At 44.8% G+C, this 25,251-nt stretch overlaps 1 protein-coding gene across 3 annotated transcripts in view; it reads right to left on the minus strand.

Annotated features, from left to right (window-relative positions):
- HPGDS (hematopoietic prostaglandin D synthase) overlaps positions 1–25,251 on the minus strand; it is a 68,508-nt gene that overhangs the window by 9,235 nt on the left and 34,022 nt on the right. For all 3 annotated transcript variants that reach the window (XM_019488088.2, XM_019488087.2, XM_019488086.2), the window contains exons 3-4: positions 4,997–5,089; positions 4,038–4,147 (exon numbers count right to left, since the gene is read on the minus strand). In XM_019488088.2, coding sequence (XP_019343633.1) covers positions 4,038–4,147; positions 4,997–5,089 — 203 coding nt within the window. The remainder of the gene's footprint in view (positions 1–4,037; positions 4,148–4,996; positions 5,090–25,251) is intronic.

Here is a 25,251-nt window from a genome sequence, read left to right on the forward strand (position 1 = left end):
ACTGGCTTATAGTTTCCTGGGTCCTTCTTCCTCCCTTTTTTGAAAATGGGAACCACATTGGCCCTTTTCCTGTTTGTTTGAAGAACCTTGGCATTCGTATTTTTTCATTCCAGATTTGGCATCTCTTGCTTTTAAATACACAGACAATAAAATTGCATTTGGCAACTAAGAGTTCTTAAGGGTGAATGGCAAGTCTTCTAGGTTGTCTTGGTCCAACAGTGCCATGTAGCATTCATGTGCTGCAATATTAGAAACAAACTTTGCTGAATTGCCTTTGAATCCATAATCAGTGACTTGAGATCATTCCAGATCCTTGTAATTGACAGATGTCTTTACTTCCTTAACAGGTGGAGACAAAATCAGATCCTGTATACTCATCTCTGCATATTCTTTCTACCTCTTATCTAGGTACCCTCAGCAGGATTCCATAAGTAGGGCCCGTTGCATCATTTTGCTCACATTTAAATGACCTATTTTGTTTTTGTAATGCATGCAACCTGTAATATTAACTCTGTGCTCTCTGAGGGGCACACTGTTCTATATCATTTCACAGATTTCAGTTTTTTGGTTTTATGCTTCATAAAATAAAATGAATTAATTGCCATGTAAGTGATTTAATTCTTGGGCATCTCTACTCTAGAATGCTCAGTCTTAAATTGTTTATAGCAAATGCCAGGTTTCACTTGTACCACAAGGTGGCAGCAGTAGAATTCAGAGTCAACAAATTCCCAAGAACAGTCATAGCTTCCTCCCCAGCTCTTACTTCCCTGTCATCCTTGCACCCTCAATCTCCAAAAAAGAGATAATTTGAGATGTATGGAATTTTCCTTCCTTTTTTAATCAATTTGGTGACACCTACCACAAGCCAGGGCAGTCCAGGCCAGCATCATGCAAGTGTCCCTCAGAGGCAATGGTCATCATTACTCACTAGGGCAGCAGTATCACCAAGCCCAAATGTTTAAATGTCCAAAGTCAAGTCTGCCAAAACTGAGATTAAAAAAAAAAAAAAAGATTTTGGATGGGTTGCTTTGTTTCACCTTTCATGTTTTGACCCTTTACAGTTCATGCTTTCAATTTTTTCCCTGCAACTCTGTAAAAATCATGAGCTGACAAGGTTTCTGTAGAAATGTGAAACCTTAAGGAGGGATTCAGCGTTTTAATGTATTAACACAAGTGCAGAGTGCTGCACCTAGGGCACAAAAATATCCAGCACGTCTACTGGCTAGGAAGTGACCCTCTCAGCAGCATAAAAGCAGAAAGGGATCTCGGAGTCATAGTGGACTCCAAGATGAACATAAGTCGTCAGTGTGACGAAATCATCAGCAAAGCTAACTGCACTTTATCATGCATCAGCAGATGCATGACAAACAGAGCCAAAGAAATGATACTTCCCCTCTATGTGGCATTGGTCAGACCGCAGTTGGAGTACTGCGTCCAGTTTTGGGTGCCGTACTTCAAGAAGGATGTTGATAGACTCAAGAGGCTCCAGAGGAGGGCCACTCATGTGGCCAAGGGCTTACAGGACAAGCCCTATGAGGAGAGACTGAGGGACCTGGACCTCTTCAGACTCTGCAAGAGAAGGCTGAGAAGTGATCTTGTGGCTGCCTACAAATTCATTCATGCAGAAAGGGATTGGAGATGCTCTGTTCACCAGGGCACCTCTTGGGGTAACAAGGAACAATGGTCACAAACTGACAAAGAGCTGATTTAGACTAAATATCAGGAAAAGTTACTTCATGGTAAGGGTGGCCACAATTTGGAATGGGCTTCCAAGGGAGGTGGTGCTTTCTTCTATGTTGGGGGTCTTTAAGAGAAGACTGGATAGGCATCTGGCTGGGGTCATCTGACCCCAGCACTCTTTCCTGCCTAGGCAGGGGGTTGGACTCAATGATCCCTTCTGTTGAGGTCCCTTCCAACCCTAGCATCTATGAATCTATGAAACTAGTAGCTTCAAGCCACTCTAAAATTATGGCACATGCACTACATATTTCACCAAGAATTTTGAGAATTTAAACATAAATCTGTTGACTAGTTTAATTCTATTAACTCTTCTGAATGGTTCATGTAAGGCAATAATGTAGGTTCTTTAAAGTTTGCAGTTTGAAAGGAAATCTAGTGCAGATGCTCCATTTAGAAACTCAACCAGTTTGGACTACTAACTTACATGCTTACAATTTTGGTTGCAGTGAGTCCAAAGAATGAGAGAGACTGAACTTCAGTCAAGAATTCCCATTGGTAGAAGAACTGATACAACTCTTTATTATTGCTGTGGTGGCATGTTGTATTGGGAATCAGTGCTCACAGTACAGGAGGAGCCTGTCAGGCACAGAACAATTGAGACTTGGGGCCATGTCACATCCTCTTCACTGGTTCACTGCTTATTTTGTATTGCTGTGGCAACTGAAAAGCAGCTATAACTCTGGTTAACCAGCCAATGTGCACAAAGAGCTTTGTACTGTTCTAGCAACTAGAGAATGTTGGTGAATCTGGATCTAAAAGCAGTTGATACTGTTGTCAAACGATGAGAAATCCTATGTGGCATCTTTTCATTAGGATTTCTTTGTAAACATATTGGTATTTAAAGAGAGTAAGTATTGTAGGGATGTCACAACTACTTCCAAAACAAGCTTCATGGGGAAGTGAAAGTTAAGGTTAAACTTATGGTAATTGTATATAATCTTCCTTCTCTTTTCTCATCTTCTCTGACTGGTGGTTCCCAAACTGATTTGATATTGCTGAGGTGTAGGTGCAAGAGAACTGCTACAAAGAAAGCATTGCTTTACTCTTTGCTACATCAGTTCTGCTATCATGCTACATCTCTGGAATAATTTGGAACTTCCTTTCTACTTCCCAAAAGTGGGAGTCAGTTTCCCTTCTCCCAAATATGTCTGTTTACTTCAGTATCCAGCCCTCAATAAGTACAGGCTGTATAAAAACGTGCTTTGGTTGTGTTGGAAATTGTCGATGCCCTGCCATTGCAGTGGCAGAGAAGTAATTGGCCAAGTCCAATTGTCTTTTTCAATATGTGTTTGTAATTCAAAACTGAAGCTGTATATAAAATTAGCTGAACAGAACAGGAATGAGTGAGCTAGAAGTATAGAAAAAATAAGGTGGCTGACAGCTGTTACATTTTTTAGTTAGTTTAAATAAAAAATCTAGTGCAATCTTGCTAATTCATTGTTTGTGATGAAATGCAACTACAAAGCTGTGAGTGAGGTAGCAGAGCTGACCTATCTTCCCCCATTTAGTAAATACATTGATATTAATATGTGCATACATAACACCTACCATCCAAGGCGAGTCAGGGCAAAGTAGATGATGCTGTTCACTTTGTCCTCTGAATTCTGCTACACAGTGAGTGCATCTACATGAGATGTTTATTGACTAATTAGCTTCACAGTAAAATTCATGTGTCTACCAGTGCACTTTTATTAGGCTGGAGTAAACTAATTGACTCTGCCACACAGTAGTACTTGTAAATGCAAGTACTGTCCTGCAGCAGAGTAAAAAAACTCTGCAGCAGTGCACATGTAGATGCTGTCCAGCTGGCTGGTGCATGATGGTGATTCAGTGTGGAGGCTGCCTGCTGGCTACCGCTGAACTAAAAACACCCTCATGCCCCATTCAGCCCTCCTGTAGCACATTGAGCCAGGTTCCCTGCCTGCCAGGACTGCTCCAAACTGGCTCAACATGCTGCAATCCCAGATGTATGTGTAAATGCACACCCAGGAGCAGTAAACTCTGGTGAGATAAACATCCGAGTGTATTGATATGCATGTGTAGAAGTGGGACCATGGGGGAAGGTAAGGGTAGAAGAAAGTTTTGTCTGATTGCTCATTAGCAATGAGCTCATTAACATGGAGGGAGAATTTCTAAGGCAACCTCACTACCTAGTGACCAATTTGTGATGTGGCATTTGATGTAGGTTAAATCCAAGACAGCAGGGACCACTGTATAGCTGTCACAGCAGATAGTATACTTGGCAAGTATACATCCATCATTTATATTAGTCTGTTTTAATTCAGTAAGCACATTACTTTCACATCATGATCCTTCTCTGCCCAGGGCAACATTGACATGAAGTCATCAATGGTGTCCACAATGGCATCCACTAGTGCTTGTTCCAAAGGTGTTTTACCAGCCACACCTGTGGAGTTCAAATGTAGACAGAGAAAACAGAGCGCATCAATACAAATATTTGTTAGGTGATTTGTACAAACTCGGACTATCTGGGGCACCTGGGAATCCCTCTTTCTGCTGCTGATACCTCACATCCTGCTGCTATCTCAGTTCAGTCCTCCCTAAACCAAGCTCCTTCCTTTTCTTTTCCAGCCAGTCTGCCCTACCTGTTCTCACTGACAATCCCAGTACCACTTCTGCATCCCCAAACTCACCATTGAATCTTCTTTCTCCTAAGTCTTTATTTAGCATCTCTAGAGTCCATCACTTTCCTGTCTTATCTTGCCAATACCCGTCTTTCTACTTTGGTCACCTTTAGCTTTAGTCATTATAATCTTCTCTTGCCTTCTCCCAACGTGCCTCCTTCCATTGGATTAAGTCACCCCAACTCCAAACCCTCGAAAAGCTGGCTTCTTCTGAGTGTACCATACTCCTTTGCCTAACTTCATTTCCCCCCATTTCTCTTCCTGTTGCCTACAATTTAGCCTGTCTTTTTACTTTATTCCTATCTTGATTCCCTTTCCTGCTATCCTCTTCATGCTTACCTGGTACAGGCTCATTATCATCATATAAAAAGCAACGTAAAGGTGCATGTTTTAGATTAACTATATTGATAATAGCATTCATTGAATTGACCTGTGGCTCACAAAAGCTTACATATTTCTAACTCAGTTACTCAGATGCACCTCTACCCTGCCTTCTACCTGACTTCAACTAACATGAACCTGTATTGTCCTATTCAAGGCTCAGTGTGTTTTAGCAGCACTGAATATAGGTTCAAGCACAAATAACAAGAAAAATAGCAGTTCAACATTACCATTTTCTTTGGCCAGGTATCTTGCTATAGCAAGGCTCTGGTGAATGATAACTCCATCTATTTCCAAAATTGGGACTTTTCCAAATGGGATAGCTTTAAAAAAAAATGAAAAATGGAACATATTAGAGCAACTGAAAAAATTTAATAACAAAGCTACTGTCGTAATTTGCACTCATAATACTGCCTTCCCTCAGAAAAATCTTACAGCACTTACTAGTTTCAGAACCTCGGTGAAGAACTGTGTCACAAACAGATGAAGACACAGGGTTAAATGAAATGCCCAAGATCATTGTGCAGGGTAATGGTAAAACTGAGAATGGAATCCAGAAGTCCTAATGCTGTGCTCTGACTAAACCTGTTCTAGTCCAATCTGCAATTCTGCAGCCAACTGATATGCAAGAAGAATTTCCAGTGGAGTTAAATTTGCCGATAATTTGCTCTGCTAATTAAATGGAGCCTGGAGGCTAGGGAAAGTGTCAACGTGGACTTTATAACTCTGGGTATGTTTGTGGCCCAGTGAGGATGTGGCCTGGAATGCCAACAGCGGAGCTGTTATTATATGATTACTTTAAAATTCAGGCATGCACATATGCACACACATTCAAAGATAATACCTTGGAACTTTTTTCTTCCATGATTTCTGTTGCAGTAGGAATTGTGTTAAGATTATCAGCTGATAGCCCACCAGAAGGAGAAGAATGGTAGTGGAGTATAGTACATCCTGGTAAGAGCAAGTAGCCTTTAACACTGAAATATAAATAATGGCAATGACTGTGATGTGGTGGTGCAGTTTTTCTTAAAGCAGGGAGTAAAGTGCCAATTCTGAAACTGAACTGCGGTCTTTTCCATTTACAAATTTTTGTGTAGAGGAGAGGAAAGGACCTTCTCTTCAGTTCTGCTTCTAAATTAAGCAACTCTTGTTTCTCAACCTGGCTTTGATGGTTGTGTGCAAAAGGTTATTCTACAAGGGACTTAGTTGCACTTAACTAGTCACTAACAGCCTGACTTCCGACAAGTCAATTGAAATCTGGTGGCTGACCTATCAGTGGTCACAGAATGCATGAGCTGTGAGGGCTGGCCCCTCTAACTGGCGGAGGTGCAGGGCATTTACTGGGCCCTGGAAGCAGATTTGTCCTGGGCTTATAAGACCCTTAAAGCTGCCATTCTAGACCAGCTGGGTCTCTCAGAGGAGGCCTGTCACTGCAAGTTTTACCTGGAGACTTAGGACCCAAATGCATAGCCTTGAGCCATGGCTTAGAAATTAAAGGGCTTGCTCACCCACTAGCTAAACTCTGACTTATGGCAAGATGAAGAAATAACAGAACTGCTGACCCTAGAGCAGTTCTGTACCATCCTACCTAGTAGAAGCCCAGAGGTGGTTGTATTGCCATTTGGTGACCAGCTTGGCAGAAGCCACCTGGAAAGTAGAGGACATCATGGGGGCAGTGTTAGAGTGTCTAGATCCCTTGAAAGTCCAGCAGGTCCCTGGAAGCCTGGACTGTGGAAGAAACAGGCAGGGTCTCTAAAGAGGCATTTTGTAGGGGCACTATCTCTTTCTCTTCCAAGACTCCAGCCAGGTGGCCCCTCCAAAGAAGATAGCCATCTGCAGCATCTCTGCAGCCCAGGAGGAGGAAGGGATGCTCTTGTGACTTGTTTTTAATGCAGGAAGAAGAGCCATCAATATTGAAATTGTCCTCAGATGGATTGTAGGTATGCCCACGCCTATGCCTTAGAAGCATGGTGGGAGAGCCCAGACCAGAAGGGATATGTAGTCCCAGTTAAGACAGGGTGTGTCTATGTTGTGGGACTCATAGACTCAGGCTCTGACCAGACCTTTGTCCATGAGTAATTTGTGAATCTGGCAGACTTCCTGGTAATTGAATGAGTTTGTGACACGTATTCATGGAGATATCCAAGTGTACCCCATAACACAGGTGAGTTTGACCATAAAGGGACAGGAAGTTAACATGACGGCTGTGGTGGCCAGGCATTTAGTTTACCTTTAGTTTACCCAGTGGTAGTGGGGTGAGACTGTGGTTCAATGGCCAAATTGCTGTGATTGACTCAAAGAGTCAATAGAAGCCAAAATGACCCTAATTCTACTGAGCCAGAGCTGGAGGACATATTTCCCTTCTCAGAACCAGAGCTCTTTGGACCTTGATCTAGATCACACCATGAGTTGCAGCAGGTCAGGTGGAAAACCCTCTCATGCCAAAGGAAATGCTCAGGGAGAGGGACTGAGCATTCAGTGCAATCTGGACCACCTTCCAGAAGATTCAGAGGGTTGGGATACCCCAGGAGTTCTTCAAGAGGGGGGACTGGACTTCATTCATGATCAAAGGGAAGACCCGGTATATGTACCTCTTTATGGCCAATTGGTTCTGATCAATGGGTTATAGTAGATGCAAGATTGACATCCCAGGACCCCTGTTTTGCCTTACAAGGGAACTTGTTGATGAGAGTGATGAAAAACAATGACACAGGGACCTGGCAGTCCCAACAGTCCCAACTAGTGCCAAACAGTACCACAGTCAGATGTTGAAACTAGCCTATGGTGTACCATGAGGAGGCCATTTGGAAGTGGAAAAGATCCAGGATAGAATGCTGGCAAGGTTTTTCTGGCCTGGGGTATACCAGGGAATGAAGGACTATTGTGCATCCTGCCCCAAATGCTAGCTGGTTGCTCCCTGCTCCACTCATAAGTCTCAGCTGGTAGCTAGTCCATTGGTCAGTGTACCCTTTGAGCATGTGTCAGAGAGGACTTGTTGGGACCACTGGAGCCAAGCTCAAGAGGGTCCAAGTTCATCCTGGACCTTGTTGACTATGCCACCCACTACCCCAGGACTGTGGCAGTTTGTTTGGCTTTCGCACAAACTGGCCTCTGAGCTTTTACAGATATTCTTCCAGATGGACAGTCACCACGAGTTTTTGACTGACCAGGGCAAAGGTTTAATCAGATGCTGAAGGGGATGTTGAGAAAATTTTTCTCAGAAGAACCTCAGAATTGGAACTAGTTACTACTGTATATATTGCTTGCCATTCAAGAGGTTCCACAGTTCTCCATGGGCTTTTCACCCTTTGAATTATTTATGGGAGGCAACCCTGGGGCATGTTAGATCTCTTACAAGAATCCTGGCAGGCCCTGGGGACAACAACACAGAACATAATCCAATATGTCCTGAAGCTAGAGGAAAGCCTAGACCTGGTGGGTGCCCTTGCAAAAGGAACAGCAGTATTATAAAAATGCCTAGCTCTAGATTTATCAGCCAGGGAATAGATTATTACTACTTCTCCCTTCCTCTGAGAGTAAGTTGCTGACTAAGTGGCATGGCTCTTTTGAGGTCAAGTGAAGGTAGGTGAGGTAAATTATGAAGTTCACCTAGTAGGCAAAGCAGTGGGATTTGCAGATATATCATGTCAACCTGCTGAAGCCCACAGAGCAGTAACTTAATCTACTGTTCCCCAGTTGCTGTGTACGTGTAGATGGTGTTACTTTACTGTGCATTAAATTAGTCTAATGCATAGTTAAGCACATGTGTAGATGTGCGCACTGAGCCTGCAACTGTAAATAGATCAAATAAGTTACTTTATTAGTAATTGTTTTTGTAGACCGAAATCATATACAAATATATCTTTTAACAACTTCAAAAGGGGGGAGAGAGAACCTAGTATTTCACAATAAGCTGTTAAAACTATTCCATCTGCTCCTGTGATAGTATGAGTTAACTGAGTAACTGAGTTGCTACAACTGCTCTTCTGAATGAAACAGGGTGCAGCAAGTTGTTACTCTTTAGCCAGGCCCAGGAGCCAGCCTTCTTCCCTTTCCTACCTCAAACTAAACAAAATAACAAAATATCAGTAACCCCCCCCCACCCCTGCCTCTCCTATCCAGAACAAGGGCTTCACTGCAGCACTTTAGGGTTGCCTTTCTTCTCGGCTTCCCTCCTTCCCCAATGTCATTCACTTTGCTGTGAGACAAGTTGTACCACTTAGGGCAAAATGACTCTGCCCAGCTCCTCCTGGATCTGCAGTCAAGGGAAGCTGGAGGCTGGGGCCAGCACCTGTGCAGGATACAGTCCCAGCCCAACCCGGCCTGGCCCACTAGTGCACCTTTGGACAGGACCAGGACACGTGGCTCTGGGACCGGTGACTCCTGTCCAAAGGTGTGCGCTAGCTGGTCGGGCTGGGTTCGTTCTCCATGAGGGTCAGGCGGCAATGCACAGCCACAGGGATGTGCCTACAAGAGGGCCATGGCACAGCCCCGCAGCTGTGCTTTGCCACCTGACCCTCATGGAGGACAAGCCCAGCCCAACCCAGCTTGGCCAGCTAGAGTGTGCCTTTGGACAGGAGTTGCAGGTCCCAGAGCCATGTGTCCTGGTCCTGTCCAAAGGTGCACTAGTGGGCCAGGCCAGGTTGGGCTGGGACTGTATCCTGCACAGGTGCTGGCCCCAGCCTCCAGCTTCCCTTGACTGCAGATCCAGGAGGAGCTGGGCAGAGTCATTTTGCCCTAAGTGGTACAACTTGTCTCACAGCAAAGTGAATAATCAGGCACATGTGCTGAGGTAAAAATCCCTAGCACAAATTTGTGCCACTCTTATTTGAGCTGGTGCAAGTGCACGTGCCTGCATGTGTGGATGCGCTCAAGGTGTCCAACTTCATTGCTGGGTCTTGTCTCAAGTCCTGAAGGTCTCTATTACCAGACAACCCCCTCCAAGGGGATGTGTACAGTACAGCACCTTCTATTTCACCAGCACCAGGGTGTCCCCAGCACTTCTAGTAAGTTCTACTTGAGCATTCTCTTTTTATCCTTACTTCAATGTGAAGAACTAATTATTCAGCCATGCCACCCAATTTCCTGCATCACTCTGTCTGTCAACATCAAGATACATGGCATTTTTAACAAACTCAGTAACTAGCTTGTTTTAAAACCCTAGCATAGATAATCAAGTTAAATTGCAACACCATATTAGCTGGTCAACATAGCTTCCCCTGTTTTTCCACATGAGCTGGAATGGGATGGAGAAGTCCAGTGGTGTTTCATCCTCAGAGGGAGCTAAGACAGGTATCAAAAACAAAACCTCCAAATCTGGTATCACTCCTTGCCTTCCAAACTTACCAGCAAAAGTCCATGAGTTGGTCCAGAATAAACTGTGTCATGATACTAGAACAGACCAGATCAAGCCAAAAACATTAAAGGTGCTTAAAAATGCTGCCTGACTGAATATGAAGACTTTTCTTCTGGGGTTGTTTTCACCTGCTCTTTTTTATTTTGTAACCATTTCTATTTAGCTTTCTCCTTTTCTTTCCTCAACATTTCAAAAGTTTTCTTTCTTTTTGCACAGGTGCCTGATTTGTTCCTTATATAGCCTGGCTCCTACTTAATTTGCCTTTCTTGAGACACCAGTTCCTCCCTATACTGCTTTTGCCAAGCTGACTTTTCTCCATTTTGGGGAGATTTCTACTTTCAATATTATTTTTCATAATTCTGACTCTTCTGTCCTTCTCTGCTTTGTTTCTGCTTAGCAGTAGTGTAACCAAAGAGGGGCAATCAGGGCAGGAGCTCCAGGCACCGACCTGGAGGAGAGCACAAAAATACCAGCTGCTACTGGAGCCACACAATTGTGCCAGCAGCCCAGAAGCCAGGAGTCCCCACTGCTCCCATTATGACTCCATTTCTTGGTATGTCTCCCATCATTTTTATTTTGAGTGGAACTCAGCCTTCAGTTGCATGTCCATGGCTCCCATTGTCTTTTAATGGAAGTAATTTGTTACTATGTGAAGGAGAAATGGTGAGGGAGTTACATTCCTGCAGAAGAGAGAACTCAGCCAACATGCTGTCACAGCTTGCCTTTGAGTTGTAGCATATCTAGTGGTGGCTGGCTACTGCAGCACTCGGTGACCCAATGTGCAGGGACAGCTATGCTGCTCCATCTTTTTTGTAAATGACTCCTATATTAACTAGACCTAGCCCTCTCTTCTTGGCATCTTACAAGAGAGTGTGACTATACTGTAAGGCCTTTAAATAAACAGCTATGATTTTTTTAAATAAGGAAAGTAAGGCTAATCCTTGAAACAGATTCCCCATTTTCTTGGCATAAATGCATCAATGAGCCCTCCCTAAAATGAGGAATAGAGAGAGCATTATTCCTATCTATGCTGACTTATACTCCTACCACCTCACTGACATCAGGATAGATTGCATGGGAGGAAGGTGGTTAATGCAGAATTCAGGCCAGTAAAGAGTGCCAAAAAACCACGAGTAATCAGGAAATGAGTAAAAACAGGGACGTGCAAAGCAACTTCTGAAAGCCCCAGTTAAACATGATCAAGAATTAAGAAAATAATCTGGATTGTCAGTGTTTGCTTGTTTTAAAACCCTGCTCCCTTTTTAATTAGACAATCCTTATTCTAAGCTAGTAAATCAACAAAAATGTCCACAACTTATCTATGGACATGTGGTCTGTACATTAGAATAGAAATGAAGCAGCTGGGAATTGCAGAGACAAGGAAAATGCATCATTTCTGTTGTACTTGTGCTCAGGACTACTCTAGGCTTTATACTGGTGCCTAGTTGCTGAGCTTTAGCACAGGTAAAGTTAGGAGTGAACAGGAAAGGCTTAGCAGACCTAGACTTACCACAGAAGAGCCTATGTTGACCACAAAATATTTAGTTGATCCTTTTCTTAAAACAAATTAGTGTCAGTAAGATTTGGAAGGGTTTTGTGGGATAGCAATTTTTTCAGATACATAGTAACAAATTGTTCTAAGTAAACATATAATATGACCCCCATAGTTAAATGAAGAAAGGACTGAAGAAAGCCTTTTTTAGGATGGCACAGGGTTTGTCTGCATGGCAGCCATGGGGTGCTGAGTCTTGGCACCAAGGGAATAAGCCCCACCTATCTTCTACTCAAAATTGAGGCAGTGAAGACACCCTGGAAGGTGCCAGTGGTGTTCTCAAGAGATTTTCACTGCCTCATTTCTGGGGGTGGGAGGCATTGAACGTTATCTCCAGCCTACTGAGGTTTTCCTGCCAGCCTACTACCAGTTACCAGCTCTGACTCCATCTCTCTCTCTCTCTCTCTCTCTCTCTCTCCTGCTGATGTAACAGTGCAGAAATTAACTTCAGTGTAACCTGCATGGCTAATCAGGATCATATAAGCTGATAACAAGTTCCTCCCATTAAAGTAGCAGTGAATATTTAGCATTGTTTTAATACCAGGCTTCTAAATAACCACATACAATACATTAACACATTTTAAAGTGTTCCTTCAATTTATTCTGCATTGCCCATTCAGTTGAGCTACTGCTATAAATACAGACCTGGTCACGGGACTTACCACAACATGAACGTGCTGCTTTTACAACACTGTAGGTGTGTCTACATGTGCAGCAATAGATTCTGGAGTTTATTGCTTCTGAGCATGCCATTTAAATGTGCACCTGGGAGCAATCAACTCCAGAGCAATAAACTGCAGAGTTTATTGCCATTTGAATGTGCATCCAGGACCGCAGCACGTTGAGCTGGGTCACAGCAGCCTTGGCTTGGGGGGGAGGTCGGCCTGCCAGCCTAGGGCTGCTCCCCCTGGGTTGTTACAGAGGGTTTGGCTGGGGCATGAGGGTGTTTCAACATGGGGCTAACTGGCAGGCAGCCCTCACAAAACATCTTTGTGCCTCAAGCCAGCTGGGGCAGTGTCTACACGTGCACTGCTGTGGAGATTTTTTTACTCCACAGCAGGATAGTACTTGTATTTACTAGTTAGCTACACAGTAAACATCTCAGCATCTACACATCCATCCCTATTAGGCTGCAGTAAACTAATTTACTGTGCAGCAGTACTTAAATTTACAAGTACTATCCTGTTGCAGAGTAAATTAGTTTACTCTAGCCTAATAGGGGCGCATGTGTAGACACTGAGATATTTACTGTGCAGCTAATCAGTCTACCGCACAGTAAACATCTTTTGTAGATGTGCTCAATGAATACATCTTAAAGTACTACTCAAAGTTGTTTGTAGTTGGATCAGACTTGAACTGTACTCAAAAAAGACATGCTGTAGTGCTGAAGTCACCTCAAAGGCAACAGCGGTGTAATTCTTTGACTGTCTTCAAAAAATAGTTAATACTGTATCAGATCCTAATTCAGCTACGGCTGACTTTAAACTGTGCTTCATCACAGTTTATAAATGCTGTTGCTCCTGCACTGTAGACAGGGCCTCTTTTACAGGATTGTAGTATTTTCCTTTGATATAAAAATATCCACACATCAAGCACTATTAAAAGTCAAGGCACTGTGTGGGGCCACAAGGCTCCATGTCCACTCCAGAATGAAAGAGCATTTTAATTAAGTTAGAACAGTAGTTTTCAACCTTTTTTCATTTGAGACCCCTAAAAAATTTTGAATGAAGGTTCAGATCCCTTTGAATTGTAAGTGTGGGTGTTCACATACTTTTGATTGATCATAGCCATCTTTTGTGGACTCCTCAAACATGGTCTATGGGCCCCAGAGGTCCACAAAACACAGGCTGAAAACCGCTGTGTTAGAGAACAATTATCTTGTTCTCTTATTAGGAGTCACCTGATAGTTTCATAGTTGTTAGGGGTAGAAGGGACCTTACAGATCATCAGGTCCATCCCCCCCTGCACTTGGGCAGGAAAGACTGCTGGGATCAGATGACCCCAGCAAAATGGACATTGAAATGCTTTTTGAAAATCGTCAGGGTGGATGACTATACCAACTCTGGGGGGAGCCCGTCCTTGTGTCGAGACTGAAGCAATCTTCAATCAATTTGTGCCCATTATTTTTTGTCCTCCCCTGGGAGGCCTTGGTGAATTAGGTTCCTGATAAGTACTCAGAACTGCTCAAAACAGGGATTGTTTGCTAGATCTAACAGAAAGGGAAGGCCTCTCAACCTCCAAGGTATAATAGCTTACTTGAAACAAATGATAAAAAATAACACCCCAGTTGGTCTCTAAAGGTAGGCCAACAAAATCAGGACTCCTCATGCCTACCACCTGGGGGTGTTTATGTGTATGTACATGCATATTTAAGCTACTTCTCTCAGAGGCAATGCAGGCCTCCACGGAACAGAGTTCATTTGTATAGTATGTTTCCCATTGGGGTCTATATGTGTTTTCTTTCCAGGCCAATGTAGCAATTCTTTTATGACCCACCCTATTAGGCTGTTCACCTGTGCATGACAATCAGGCCACAAACACCACCCCATAAGACATGTCAAGTCCTTTCTGTGGTGCTTGCCAACTGCAGCCTGCTGTACCGTGGACTTCCTGCCTCACTGATTCTTGCTGCTGGATTCTCAGAGATCCAGCTTCCTTTCATCTCCTTCACCCCAGTAGCCAAAAGAGCCACCATTTCTTCTTCACAGCCACCATTTCTTTTTTCTTCATTCTTAGATCCTTTTCTCCCTCTTAGACTCATCTATCACTTCACATTATTCACTTATCTTTATTTCTTCAGCTTTATCCTGAGCTTTCATTTCAGCAGTCTCCTGATGGTAGTTTCAACATTCTTCCTTTTCCATGTCTTGCACTCGTGATATGATCTGCTTCTCCAAATTCCCTCCTATTCATGCATTAAAGCATAGTGCTGCTGAAGATTAAGCTAGCATGAGGTTGTTTTAAGTACTTTCATATTCTGCAAGGCTTCATTCACCAATGGCGCAATCCAGGAGCGTAGCTCATGAATGTCAAACATATACTGACGTATATTTTCACTAACATATGTTTTACATAATGTAAATGTAACCTTTGGTTACAATGTAGGGTTTAACACCAACCATTAAAAAAAGTTTGTTTTTTAGTAAAAAGCTTTCAAATTATAAGTGAAAAAAAAATTCTTGGGTTGGTAAACCTGTTTGACTGAAGCAAAGGTTTTGCAGCATGCTGTCTCAACACCAGGGTTTCTCTACTCTCCCCATATCCTGATGCCCCTGACCCCATACTGCACCATACTGTCCTCCCCAGCCACAAATCCCCAAACAATGATTACTTTCTGCCTACTTAAATGGCAAGCAGTGCTACAGGCAGTGACAGAATGCAGCAGCAGCAGCACATGGCTCATAGAGGAGGGGTCTATGGGCTACAAAGCCCTGAGAGAAAGCTTCCTGCAGGCTGCTTTGCTCCTGCTAGGACATCAGTTGGTGCTGCTATGCTCTGGCTGTCTTTCAACTTCCAGCTTTGTTAGAGGTAAAGGTTCAATAAAGCTGTTATTGCTTACTGTTTGTAAGGATTACTCTTGTTTTTTACAGACTTCATGGACAGGCATTCTTATGCTCGTTTTTTATGCTCAGTCCCTAAACTTATGTTGGCAACCCTGGACATGACACTTGGTGGCAGGGAGGTGAGTTAAAGCTGAGTCCCTCATTCATCCTGCAGCTGCTTGCCCAGCCACTGCTTGCCCTACTCATAGCTGCCAGCCGGTGGCCTGAGTCAGATTCAGCCTGTGAGGAGCCCCACAGTTCAGATCCAGTCCAGGGCACAAAGCAAATTTGACACCCCTGACCTAGTTTGTATCTGCAGTTAGATTGTCCAGAGATGGAAAAATTATTACATCCAGTATTTGTTTTCTCTTCTCTCTATCTCTGACTTGAAATAACAACTCCCTTGAAACAAAACAATTCTACTTCTCATTGATATGAATGTTTAAACAACTGTGGGAAATGCATTGTACCTAATGTCAGATACTAGATCCATGTTAAACAGAAATGTCCTTGAAAGCTTAAGAGAAAGGAATTTAAGTTTTGAAAAATAACTTATAAAATCAATAGAATAATGTTGTAGTAAAGATCCTGGTCTTGACACTCAGGACATTAGGGTTCCATTCCTGGTTCTGTCATAGACTTTTTTGTGGGTCCCTGGGAAAGTCATTAAATCTCTGCCCCAAGTCTCCAGGTGTAAAGTTGGAGACATGTCCTTTCCTCCTACCCTGTGTGATTTACAGAGATTGTATATTCTTCAGGGCAGGGGCTCATTCTTTGTTGTGAAGAGTCTACTACAATGACTCCTGATCAAAGTAGGGACTTCTCTATGCTATTGCACTACAAGTATTGCTAATAATAATGAGTTCTCTTTTTAAGTGACTGCTCAGTATAAACTCTTGTTCTTGTGCAAAGTCAAAATGTTCTGTATTCTTTCATCAACAGTGTATAGCGATGGGTTAATCAAGAAAAGGGATGACCATCCCCTAAGGACTTCTTGTTTGCTTACTGCTGTCAGACACAAAGTCTCTGAAGATTCAGTTGTTCCACTGTAGCAGAATTAATTTTCATCACAATAATTACTCATTCAACAATTTGTCTTTCAAGCATATTTTCTGCTCTTGAGCATTCCAGGGAAAGACATGATAAATACTTATTGCTGTCACCGAAAAAAATGTCCCTTACTACTCCTACGCAAGGTTCCTATTATTACCATTGCTTTTCCATTCAAATGTGCATATATTATAGCTGTTCATGTTGTATACTTCCGGTTACCTTGATGTTTCAATGAAATGGTAACATTACATTCCTTTTCAGTGTATGGAAAACATTATCAAAAGTTTTGCTCAACCATTAGGGCTGTGTGAGGCTTCAGACCATGCTTTGGATCTGGAGAAGCTTTGGACACTTCAGGGTCTGAAGCAGCATGTCCAGATCGAAGCACTGGCTTTGTTAGGCTTTCTGAAGTGGTTCAGAGCTTCTGAACCCCTTCAGATAAAGCTTCAGAGCTGCTTCGGAGATCTAGCCATAGGGTATAATGGAGAACCAATGAAATGTCTATAACTTTGTTGGTTTTTGTCTGATTTGGATGAAACTTGCAGGGGTGGTAGCCTCTGCTGAGAGCATGGAGCTTGCCAAATTTCAAGAAGATCAGTGCAGAGGTTTGGTGGGAACTGCACCTCAAGTTGCTGACAGGCAAAACCTGTGACATAGATGATACTGTGTGTGTTAAGGTGCGGCGGGGTGAAAACTGGAGGCCTGCTAGCCCCTGCTTAGGTCACAAAGCCTACCAGCTGTTAAGAAGATCGGTGCAGGGGTTCTGGGGCCCTGCACCCCTAGCGCTGACAGACAAAATTTGTGACATGGGTGCTTGTGCAACTGACTGCGTCTCTCTTGGGGCACTTGATTGTCTGTATTGATTATTTCCTCTCCTTAGTCTGTGGTTTTGTAGGTGTTAATCATTGCTCATTAACTTATGTACTAGCTAGTTAATGTGTATTGAGCTGGTCCCTGAGTGAATCATGATTAATTGGCAACAGGTAACACAGTAGCTTAGCAGCCAGGCCTGAGGTAATCCTGTTCCACACCACCCCCGTGCCCCAAGACAGACATAGTTGCACAAGCACCCATGACATGAGTTTTGCCTGCCTGTGGCTAGAGGTGCAGGGCCCCAGAATCCCTGCACCTATCTCCTTGACAGCTAGCAGGCTTTGTGGCCTCAGCAGGGGCTACCATCCCTGCAGCTTTCACCCTGCTGTGCCTTAACACGCACAGGGTCATCTGTGTCATGAGTTTTGCTTGTCCACAGCTTGAGGTGCAGTTTCCCCCAAACCCCTGCACTTATCTCCTTGAAACTTGGCAGATTTTGTGGCCTCAGCAGGGGCCACCAGCCCTGCAGTTTTCACCCACCCTGTCTTGTAACACATACTCATGACATCAGCTTTGCTTTCAAGAATTTGGGGTACAGTTCCCCCCACACCCCTGCACCAATCTTCTTGAAACTTGGCAGGCTTCATTCTCTTAGCAGAGGCTACCAATCCTGCAAGTTTCATTTAACTCAGACAAAAAACAACAAAGTTGTAGACATTTAATTGATTCCCCATTATACCCTTTGGCTGGATCTCTGAGGTGGCTCCGAAGCTTCGGAGCCACTTCGGCTAGATTGAAATGGGAACCCAGTGTGGACCTCCAGATTGGATCCCTGGCATCCAAAGTGGCTGGATCTGAAGCCAGATGGAATAGCTGCCTACTTGCACAGGCCTATCAACCATCACAGTATCTTTAAATACAGTTTATTATGCGACAGTGCAGGTCATGAACAGAGTAGAATTCTTCTAACAATTTAAGTATTTTCAATATTCACATTTAAATGGAATTTTTCAATTTGAACTCTCCATGGCATTTTTTATTCCAAAGTGTGCTGCAGGATCTAGAAGGAAGAGATTCGATCTCTCCAGCTTTAAACTTCCATACTTAATGAAATGAACATGTCAGCAGGGCCAGGTCAACTTCATCCCAGGTTGCTGAAAGAATTGACAGAGGAAGTCTTGGAACCCTTGGCAATGATCTTCATAAATTCACAGGAGACTGGCCAGTTACCAGAGGACTGAAAAGGGGCCAACACAATTCACCTCTTTAAAAAAGGCAAAAAGGAGGACCTAGGGAACTACATACTAGTTAGTCTTATCTCACTACTTGGGAAGTTACTGGAGCATATCCTAAGGAAGGTGATGTTTAAGCATCTGGAAAAGAAAAGGCTGATCACAAGCAGCCAACATGGATTTATAAAAAACAAATTGTATCAAACAAGCCTGATCTCTTTTTGAAAGAGTGACTACATGGGTACATAAAGGAATACAGTAATATCTGGACTTCAGCAAAGTTTTTTGACAAGGTCCCAAACAATCTTTTCATAAACAAATTGGAGAAATGCAGGCTGGACAAAATTGCTATAAAGTGGATAGACAACTGGCTCAATAACTGCAAGCAAAGGGGTATTATTAGTGGGTTCATGTCAGAATGGCAGGAGGTTATGAGTAGAATCCCACAGAAACACGTCCTGGGTTATTAATGATTTGGATGCTGGCATACAAAGCTTCTTAAGGACGTTTACAGACGATGCAAAACTGGGAAGGATTTTGAACATGTTGGAGGATGGAGCATAATTCCGAAGGATCTCAACAGATTGGAAAGCTGGGATGGAGTTAACAGGATGAATTCAATGCAGACAAATGGTACACCTCAGGAAGAATAATCAAAAATACAAATATAACATGGGCAGCACCTGGCTGGATGGCAGCAGTACAGAAAAGGATCTGGGAGTCTTGGTAGATCAGACTCCATAGGAATTTGCGATATAATGCAGTGACACAAAAGATGAATGTGGTTTTGGGATGCATCAATAGATGCATCATGTGCAAGATGCAGGAAGTGATAGTGCCTCTCTACGCAGCATTCATTAGGCCTTATCTGGAGTACTGTGTGCATGGGAAAGTTGCAGAGGGTCCAGAGACAGGTAAAAAAGATGATAAATGTCTTGGAAAGCAAGTCGTACAGGGAGAGGTTGAAGGAGCTAGGCATTCAGCTGGTGGAAAAGTTAATGACGTAGTGAAATAGACTGCCTAGGGAAATTGTGGACTCCCCATCACTGGAGGTGTTTCAGAAAGGGTTGGACAGTAGGGCTGTGCAAAGCTTCAGGTGCTAATTCAATTTGAAGGAGATTCAGCCCAATTTGGCAGCCGAATCTCTGAATCCAAATTGAATCGGGAGACCAATGAAAAGGTCCAAATTGATTCAAAGCCTCCAAGTCGATTTGGAGATTCGGCAATTTGGGCAGTCCCCACTTGCCACTGCAGGGAACTGGACCTGGGCTCCATGCCAGTAAGTAGGGAGTAGGGGAGAGGGGGGAGGCAGGAGGAGGGGACCATGGGGGGACCCCCACCAAGTCCCATCCCCTACCTGCTCCCCCAGCCACCCTGAGTGCCCCCCAATCCCCACTCACTCTCCCAGCTCCATCAATGGCTATCCCGCCCAGCCCCAGTGTCCTGGCTCTTTAAAAGAAGGAAAAAAAAAGCACTCCACTCACCAGCTGCTGCCAGGTGAGGGGGCAATCCCTGCTGACCCCCACTGTCCCATGCTGTGTGGGGGGCTCTGCCACGAGCCCTCATCCCCTGCCCACTGTCCCAGCCCTGTCAATGGCTGCCCTGCCCAGCCCCAGAATCCCAACACTGAATTTTTTCAAAATAAATGCATTGCGTTCTGGATAGATTTCCTGTGGTAGAAATATTCTGCTGCCATTTTTGATCCATTATGGGATTTGTTGTGAGAGGCACTGAAATTACAAGATTTGAGATCAAGCTAACAACATTCCATGATTACTCTCCTGTCATCCATCTTGCTTTTTGCAGTGAGTGCTATATTCAAAGTGCAATTAGGCAGCAGTGGGGATGGAAAAGGAAAGAAAAAAATTACTGCAGATCTTCACAATCTTGCTATTAATAGGAACTGACCTGTGTACTTGCAGTCAATATCATGTAGCTAATGATTCTGGACAATCTGGGAAGATAGCCTGAATAGTACTATGGTAATATTAATAGAGAAGGATGAAACAGAGTAGTTTTTTGTGTATGACCTTTTTTCTGGAGAGTCTTCCTGAAGCACTGTTTCTGGGATCAGACAACTACCACTGTCTGTTGTAATTAGATAGCAGCAGGGATAAATCTGCAGAGATAGTGGTGCAGTTGCACCCCCCTTCAACAGTGTAGTATATGCAGGGCTTTTTGGTGCAGCTGCTGCATTCTCTCTGCTCTGGAATGCAGGGGGTGAATACTGCCTCTGTTTCCTCTATCCTCCCCCTTCCTCCTTACCTGACACCAAATGACTTGGACCACTCTATCATTTGCACCTCCCTTTTTAAAATCTTAGATCCATTCCTGCAGCACCAGAATACTGGTAGTTGTCCTCTGAATAGAGAGGCACGGAGCCATCACTCTTTGGATGTTATCACCAGTCACTCGTTAACTGTACTGATGTTGAGAGATCAATTGTCAGGGCAATCAATATCTGATGTGAGCAAAAAGCTGCTGATGTCCCAGCTCACAAAACTTGGCAATGCAAGGTCAGGTGGTGACCATTCTGGCAACTGTTTGATTTAACTCCTCTTATCAGGTGGAGCAATTGGGACCATTCCCAAGACATCTTCTATGTATTTCTCTAGAATTTTCATAATGCTACCATAGCTCTTCTGTTTTGTTTTAATTCTGGGCCCTTGAGAGTCTGGCTGTGCCATTTTTTCTTTCATTGGGTCTGATATTTACTTCTATGGCTTGGCATTCTGATGATGGCAATTAGGATGGGACTAATGTGTTCCTCTTCCAAGACACTAAGGAAATCCAGGATCTCTGGACAGATGTATAGGGAAGCAAATGGCATGGTTGCTATGTGACTTTTTAATATTATCTCTGCTTTGTGGGGCAGGAGATTTTCTGCTTTTTTAAAGGTTATCATCATCATTAATAATAATTAGTAATTATTGTTATTAATAATAATAATAATGCTACTTATTAGCTTTATACAAGAATAATATATAATTTGTTGCTCATCTTCATTAATGAAGTAAAATTCCAGTCCATGGAATTGATGTGGATGACAGAACAAGGAGCAATGGTCTCAAGTTGCAGCAGAGGAAGTTTAGGTTAGATATTAGGAAGAATTTTCCCACTAGAAGGGCAGTAAAACACCGGAACAGGTTACCAAGAGAAGTGGTGGAAGCTCTGTCCTTGGAGGTTTTCAAAACCCAGCTAGGCAAAGATTTGGCTGGGATGATCTAGTCAGCGATGGTCCTGCTTTGAGCAGGGGGTTGGACTAGATCAGGGATCAGCAACCCCCGGCACACGTGCCAAGCATGGCATGCAAGGCCATTTTCCTTGGCACTCACTGGGGCCAGGGAGCCAGCAGCTGTTTGCAGCCTCACAGCTGCAGCTGGCCCCAGCTCTGGGTAGCTGCTGCCACTCAGGAGACTGGGCTGCTCCCAGCAGGCAGCTGGGACACTGCAAACCATGCTGGGAGCAGCCCAGGCTCCAGCAGCTACCCAGAGCTGGGGCCAGCTGCAGCCAGGAGGGTACAAACAGCTGCTACCTCCCTGGCCCCAATGGGCACAGTGCCAGCACCTTCTGCCTTCCTGGACCCTGGAGCCAGAGCTGGGGTGGGAGGGCAGCAGCTGTTTGTAGCTTCCCAGCTGCAGCTGGCCTGGCTCTGGGTAGCTGCTGATAACCATGGAGCCTGGGCTGCTCCCATGGAAGCCTTTCTGCAAGCAGCCCAGGCTCCGTGACTATCAGCAGCTACCCAGAACCTGGGCCAGCTGCAAACATCTGCTGCCTCTCCACCTTGGCCCTGGCCCCAGCTGCTTCCCAGCCTCAGACCCAGCCCTGGGCTCCAGAGAGGCAGCACATACTAGTAATGCTCCCCGCTGTGCTGCCCTCACCACTTCTGCAAAGCAGCATTGGAATCCAGTGTGGCAGGGCACAGTGGGGGGCGCAGAAAGCTGCTTGCTCCCAGCTCCCCGCTGCCCTGCCACACTTCCCCTGCAGGTGGGGGCAGCAGTGAGGGGCACATCTCTGCACTGCTGCCCATGCTACTCCCATGCACATAGGAAGTGTGGCAGGGCAGCAGGGAGCTGGAAGTGGGCAGCTTTCTGCATCCCCTACTGTGCCGTACTGCACTGAGGTCCAATGCCATGTACCCCCTGCCTTCATTTTGTTTTTCTGGCATGCCGGCACTCTGGCACCTTCCAAGGTAGGCATTGTGGGGTTTTTTGGCAGTCTGGCCAAAAAACGTTGCCTACCCCTTGACTAAATGATCTCTTGAGGTCCCTTCCAACCCCAGGCTTAGGGAGATGGGGGCGCAGGTGGTCTTCTCATCCATCCTCCCAGTAAGAGGTCGCAGTAGACATCACAGCACCTGCATCAGAGAGGTCAACCTCTGGCTCAGGAGTTGGTGCCATAGTGCAGGATTTGGCTTCCTGGACCACGACCCACACTTCCTGGCAAAGGACTTCCTGGGGGGCAATGGACTTGACCTCTCAGCGAAAGGTAAAAGTCTTTTCTCCAACAGGTTGGCTGATCTCCTACATCGAGCTTTAAACTATCTCAGACGGGAGATGGGGAGGCAGAAGAAGGAGAACATCAGGGACCTACAATCCATGGGACATCCAGCAGTACACCACAGATAATCAATAACCAGATAAGCAATAAGGGGCCCGTTGGGCATCAGAGCCAGGGGGCAACAAAGGCACCAGTAGCAGGGCTCAAGTGCCTATACACTAATGCTAGGAGCATGGGGAACAAGCAGGATGAACTAGCACTCCTGCTTGCAGAAAACACTTACGACTTAGTGGGGTTAACAGAAACCTGGTGGGACTCTACAAATGACTGGGCGGTACACATTGAGGGCTATAAGCTTTACAGAAAGGATAGAGTGGGGAGGGGTTGCGCTCTATGTCAAGGAGCATTATACATCAACCCTTATCAAAATGGAATCGGAGGAGGAGAAAGTAGAAGGATTGTGGGTTAGGATACATGGTGGTCAAGGGGAAAGGGATTTGGTGGTAGGGGTCTGCTACAGGCCCCACACCAAGGGGAAGAACTAGATTTGGAACTCCTGAGGCAGCTCTCAGAGACCATAAAGACTAGGGAAGCGGTAGTCATGGGGGGACATAAACTACCCTGACATCTGCTGGGAGACGCAGACAGCAAAGTCCCATCGTTCATGCAGGTTCCTATCCTGTGTACAGGACCTCCACCTGATGCAGGAGGTACATGGTCCCACTAGGGGGAATGCCTTACTGGACCTGGTATTGGCAATGGGGAGGATGTGGTAGGGGACCTACAGATCAGTGGTCACTTGGGGGACAGTGATCACCAAATAATAGAATTCACCATAAGGCATAGAGTAGGAAAGGTAACTAGTAGGGTGGAAGTGCTAGACTTTAGGAAGGCTGACTTCAGTGAGCTCAGGCGTTTAGTCAATGATGCACTGCAGGATAAGAGATTTGGCGAGATGGGAGCCCAGGAAGGGTGGCTGTGCCTTAAGGAAGCGATCCTTTGGGCACAGAGGGAGACGATCCCAATGGGGGGTAAAAAGGGGAAAGGGGCCAAGAAGCTTCCTTGGCTGATCAGAGAAATCCAGAACAGCCTAAGGGCAAAAAAGGGGGCATATAAGCAGTGGAAACAGGGAGAGATTACTAAAGAGTATACCTCCTCAGCTCGCAGTCGTAGGGAGGCAGTTAGAAAGGCCAAAGCTACCATGGAGCTGAGGATGGCATCCCAAGTTAAGGATAACAAAAAATTGTTTTTCAGATATATAGGGAGTAAAAGGAAGGCCCAGGGCCCCCTGTACTGAACTACAGTATCCCATCCCTTCCCATCCCATACTGGTGAACAAATTAAAAGGCTGTGACTTGGATGATTACACAGTCCAGTGGGTGGCAAATTGGCTAGAGGGTTGTACCCAGAGAGTAGTGGTGGATGGGTCGGTATCGATGTGGAAGGATGTGGGCAGTGGGGTCCCGCAGGGCTCTGTCCTTGGACCGATACTCTTCAATGTCTTCATCAGTGACTTGGAAGAGTACTCTGTCCAAGTTTGTGGATGATACAAAACTGTGGGGAGAAGTGGACATCCCAGAGGGCAGGGAACAACTACAAGCAGACCTGGACAGGTTGGACATATGGGCAATAAAACAACAGAATGCAATTCAACAAGGAGAAATGCAAAGTGCTGCACCTAGGGAGGAAAAATGTCCAGCACACCTACAGCCTAGGGAATGACCTGCTCAGTAGCATGAAAGCAGAAAGGGATCTTGGAGTCCTAGTGGACTCCAAGATGAACATGAGTCGTCAGTGTGATGAAGTCATCAGCAAAGCTAACTGCACTTTATCGTGCATCAGCAGATGCGTGACAAACAGAACCAAGGAGGTGATACTTCCCCTCTATCAGGCACTGGTCAGACTGCAGTTGGAATACAGCGTGCATTTTTGGGCACCACACTTCAAGAGGGATGTGGATAACCTGAAGAGGGTCCAGAGAAGGGCCACTCATATGGTTAAGGGCTTGCAGGCCAAGTCCTACAAGGAGAGACTAGGGCACCTGGACCTCTTCAGCCTCCACAAAAGAAGGTTGCGAGGTGACCTTGTGGCTGCCTATAAATTCATCAGGGAGGCGAAGGGAATAGGTGAGGCCCTACTCACCAAGGTGCCCCGGGGGTCACAAGAAATAATGGTCATAAACTAGCGGAGAGCAGATTTAGACTGGACATTAGGAAGAACTTCTTCACAGTTCGAGTGGCCAAAGTCTGGAATGGGCTCCCAAGGGAGGTGGTGCTCTCCCATACCCTGGGGGTCTTCAAGAGGAGGTTAGATAGGCATCTGGTTGGGGTCATCTGAACCCAGCACTCTTTCCTGCCTATGCAGGGGGTCAGACTTGATGATCTATTGAAGTCCCTTCCGACCCTAACATCTATGAATCTATCTATGAATCTAACTT

Source organism: Alligator mississippiensis, chromosome 2, assembly GCF_030867095.1.
Source record: "Alligator mississippiensis isolate rAllMis1 chromosome 2, rAllMis1, whole genome shotgun sequence".
Classification (NCBI taxonomy): Eukaryota; Metazoa; Chordata; order Crocodylia; family Alligatoridae; genus Alligator; species Alligator mississippiensis.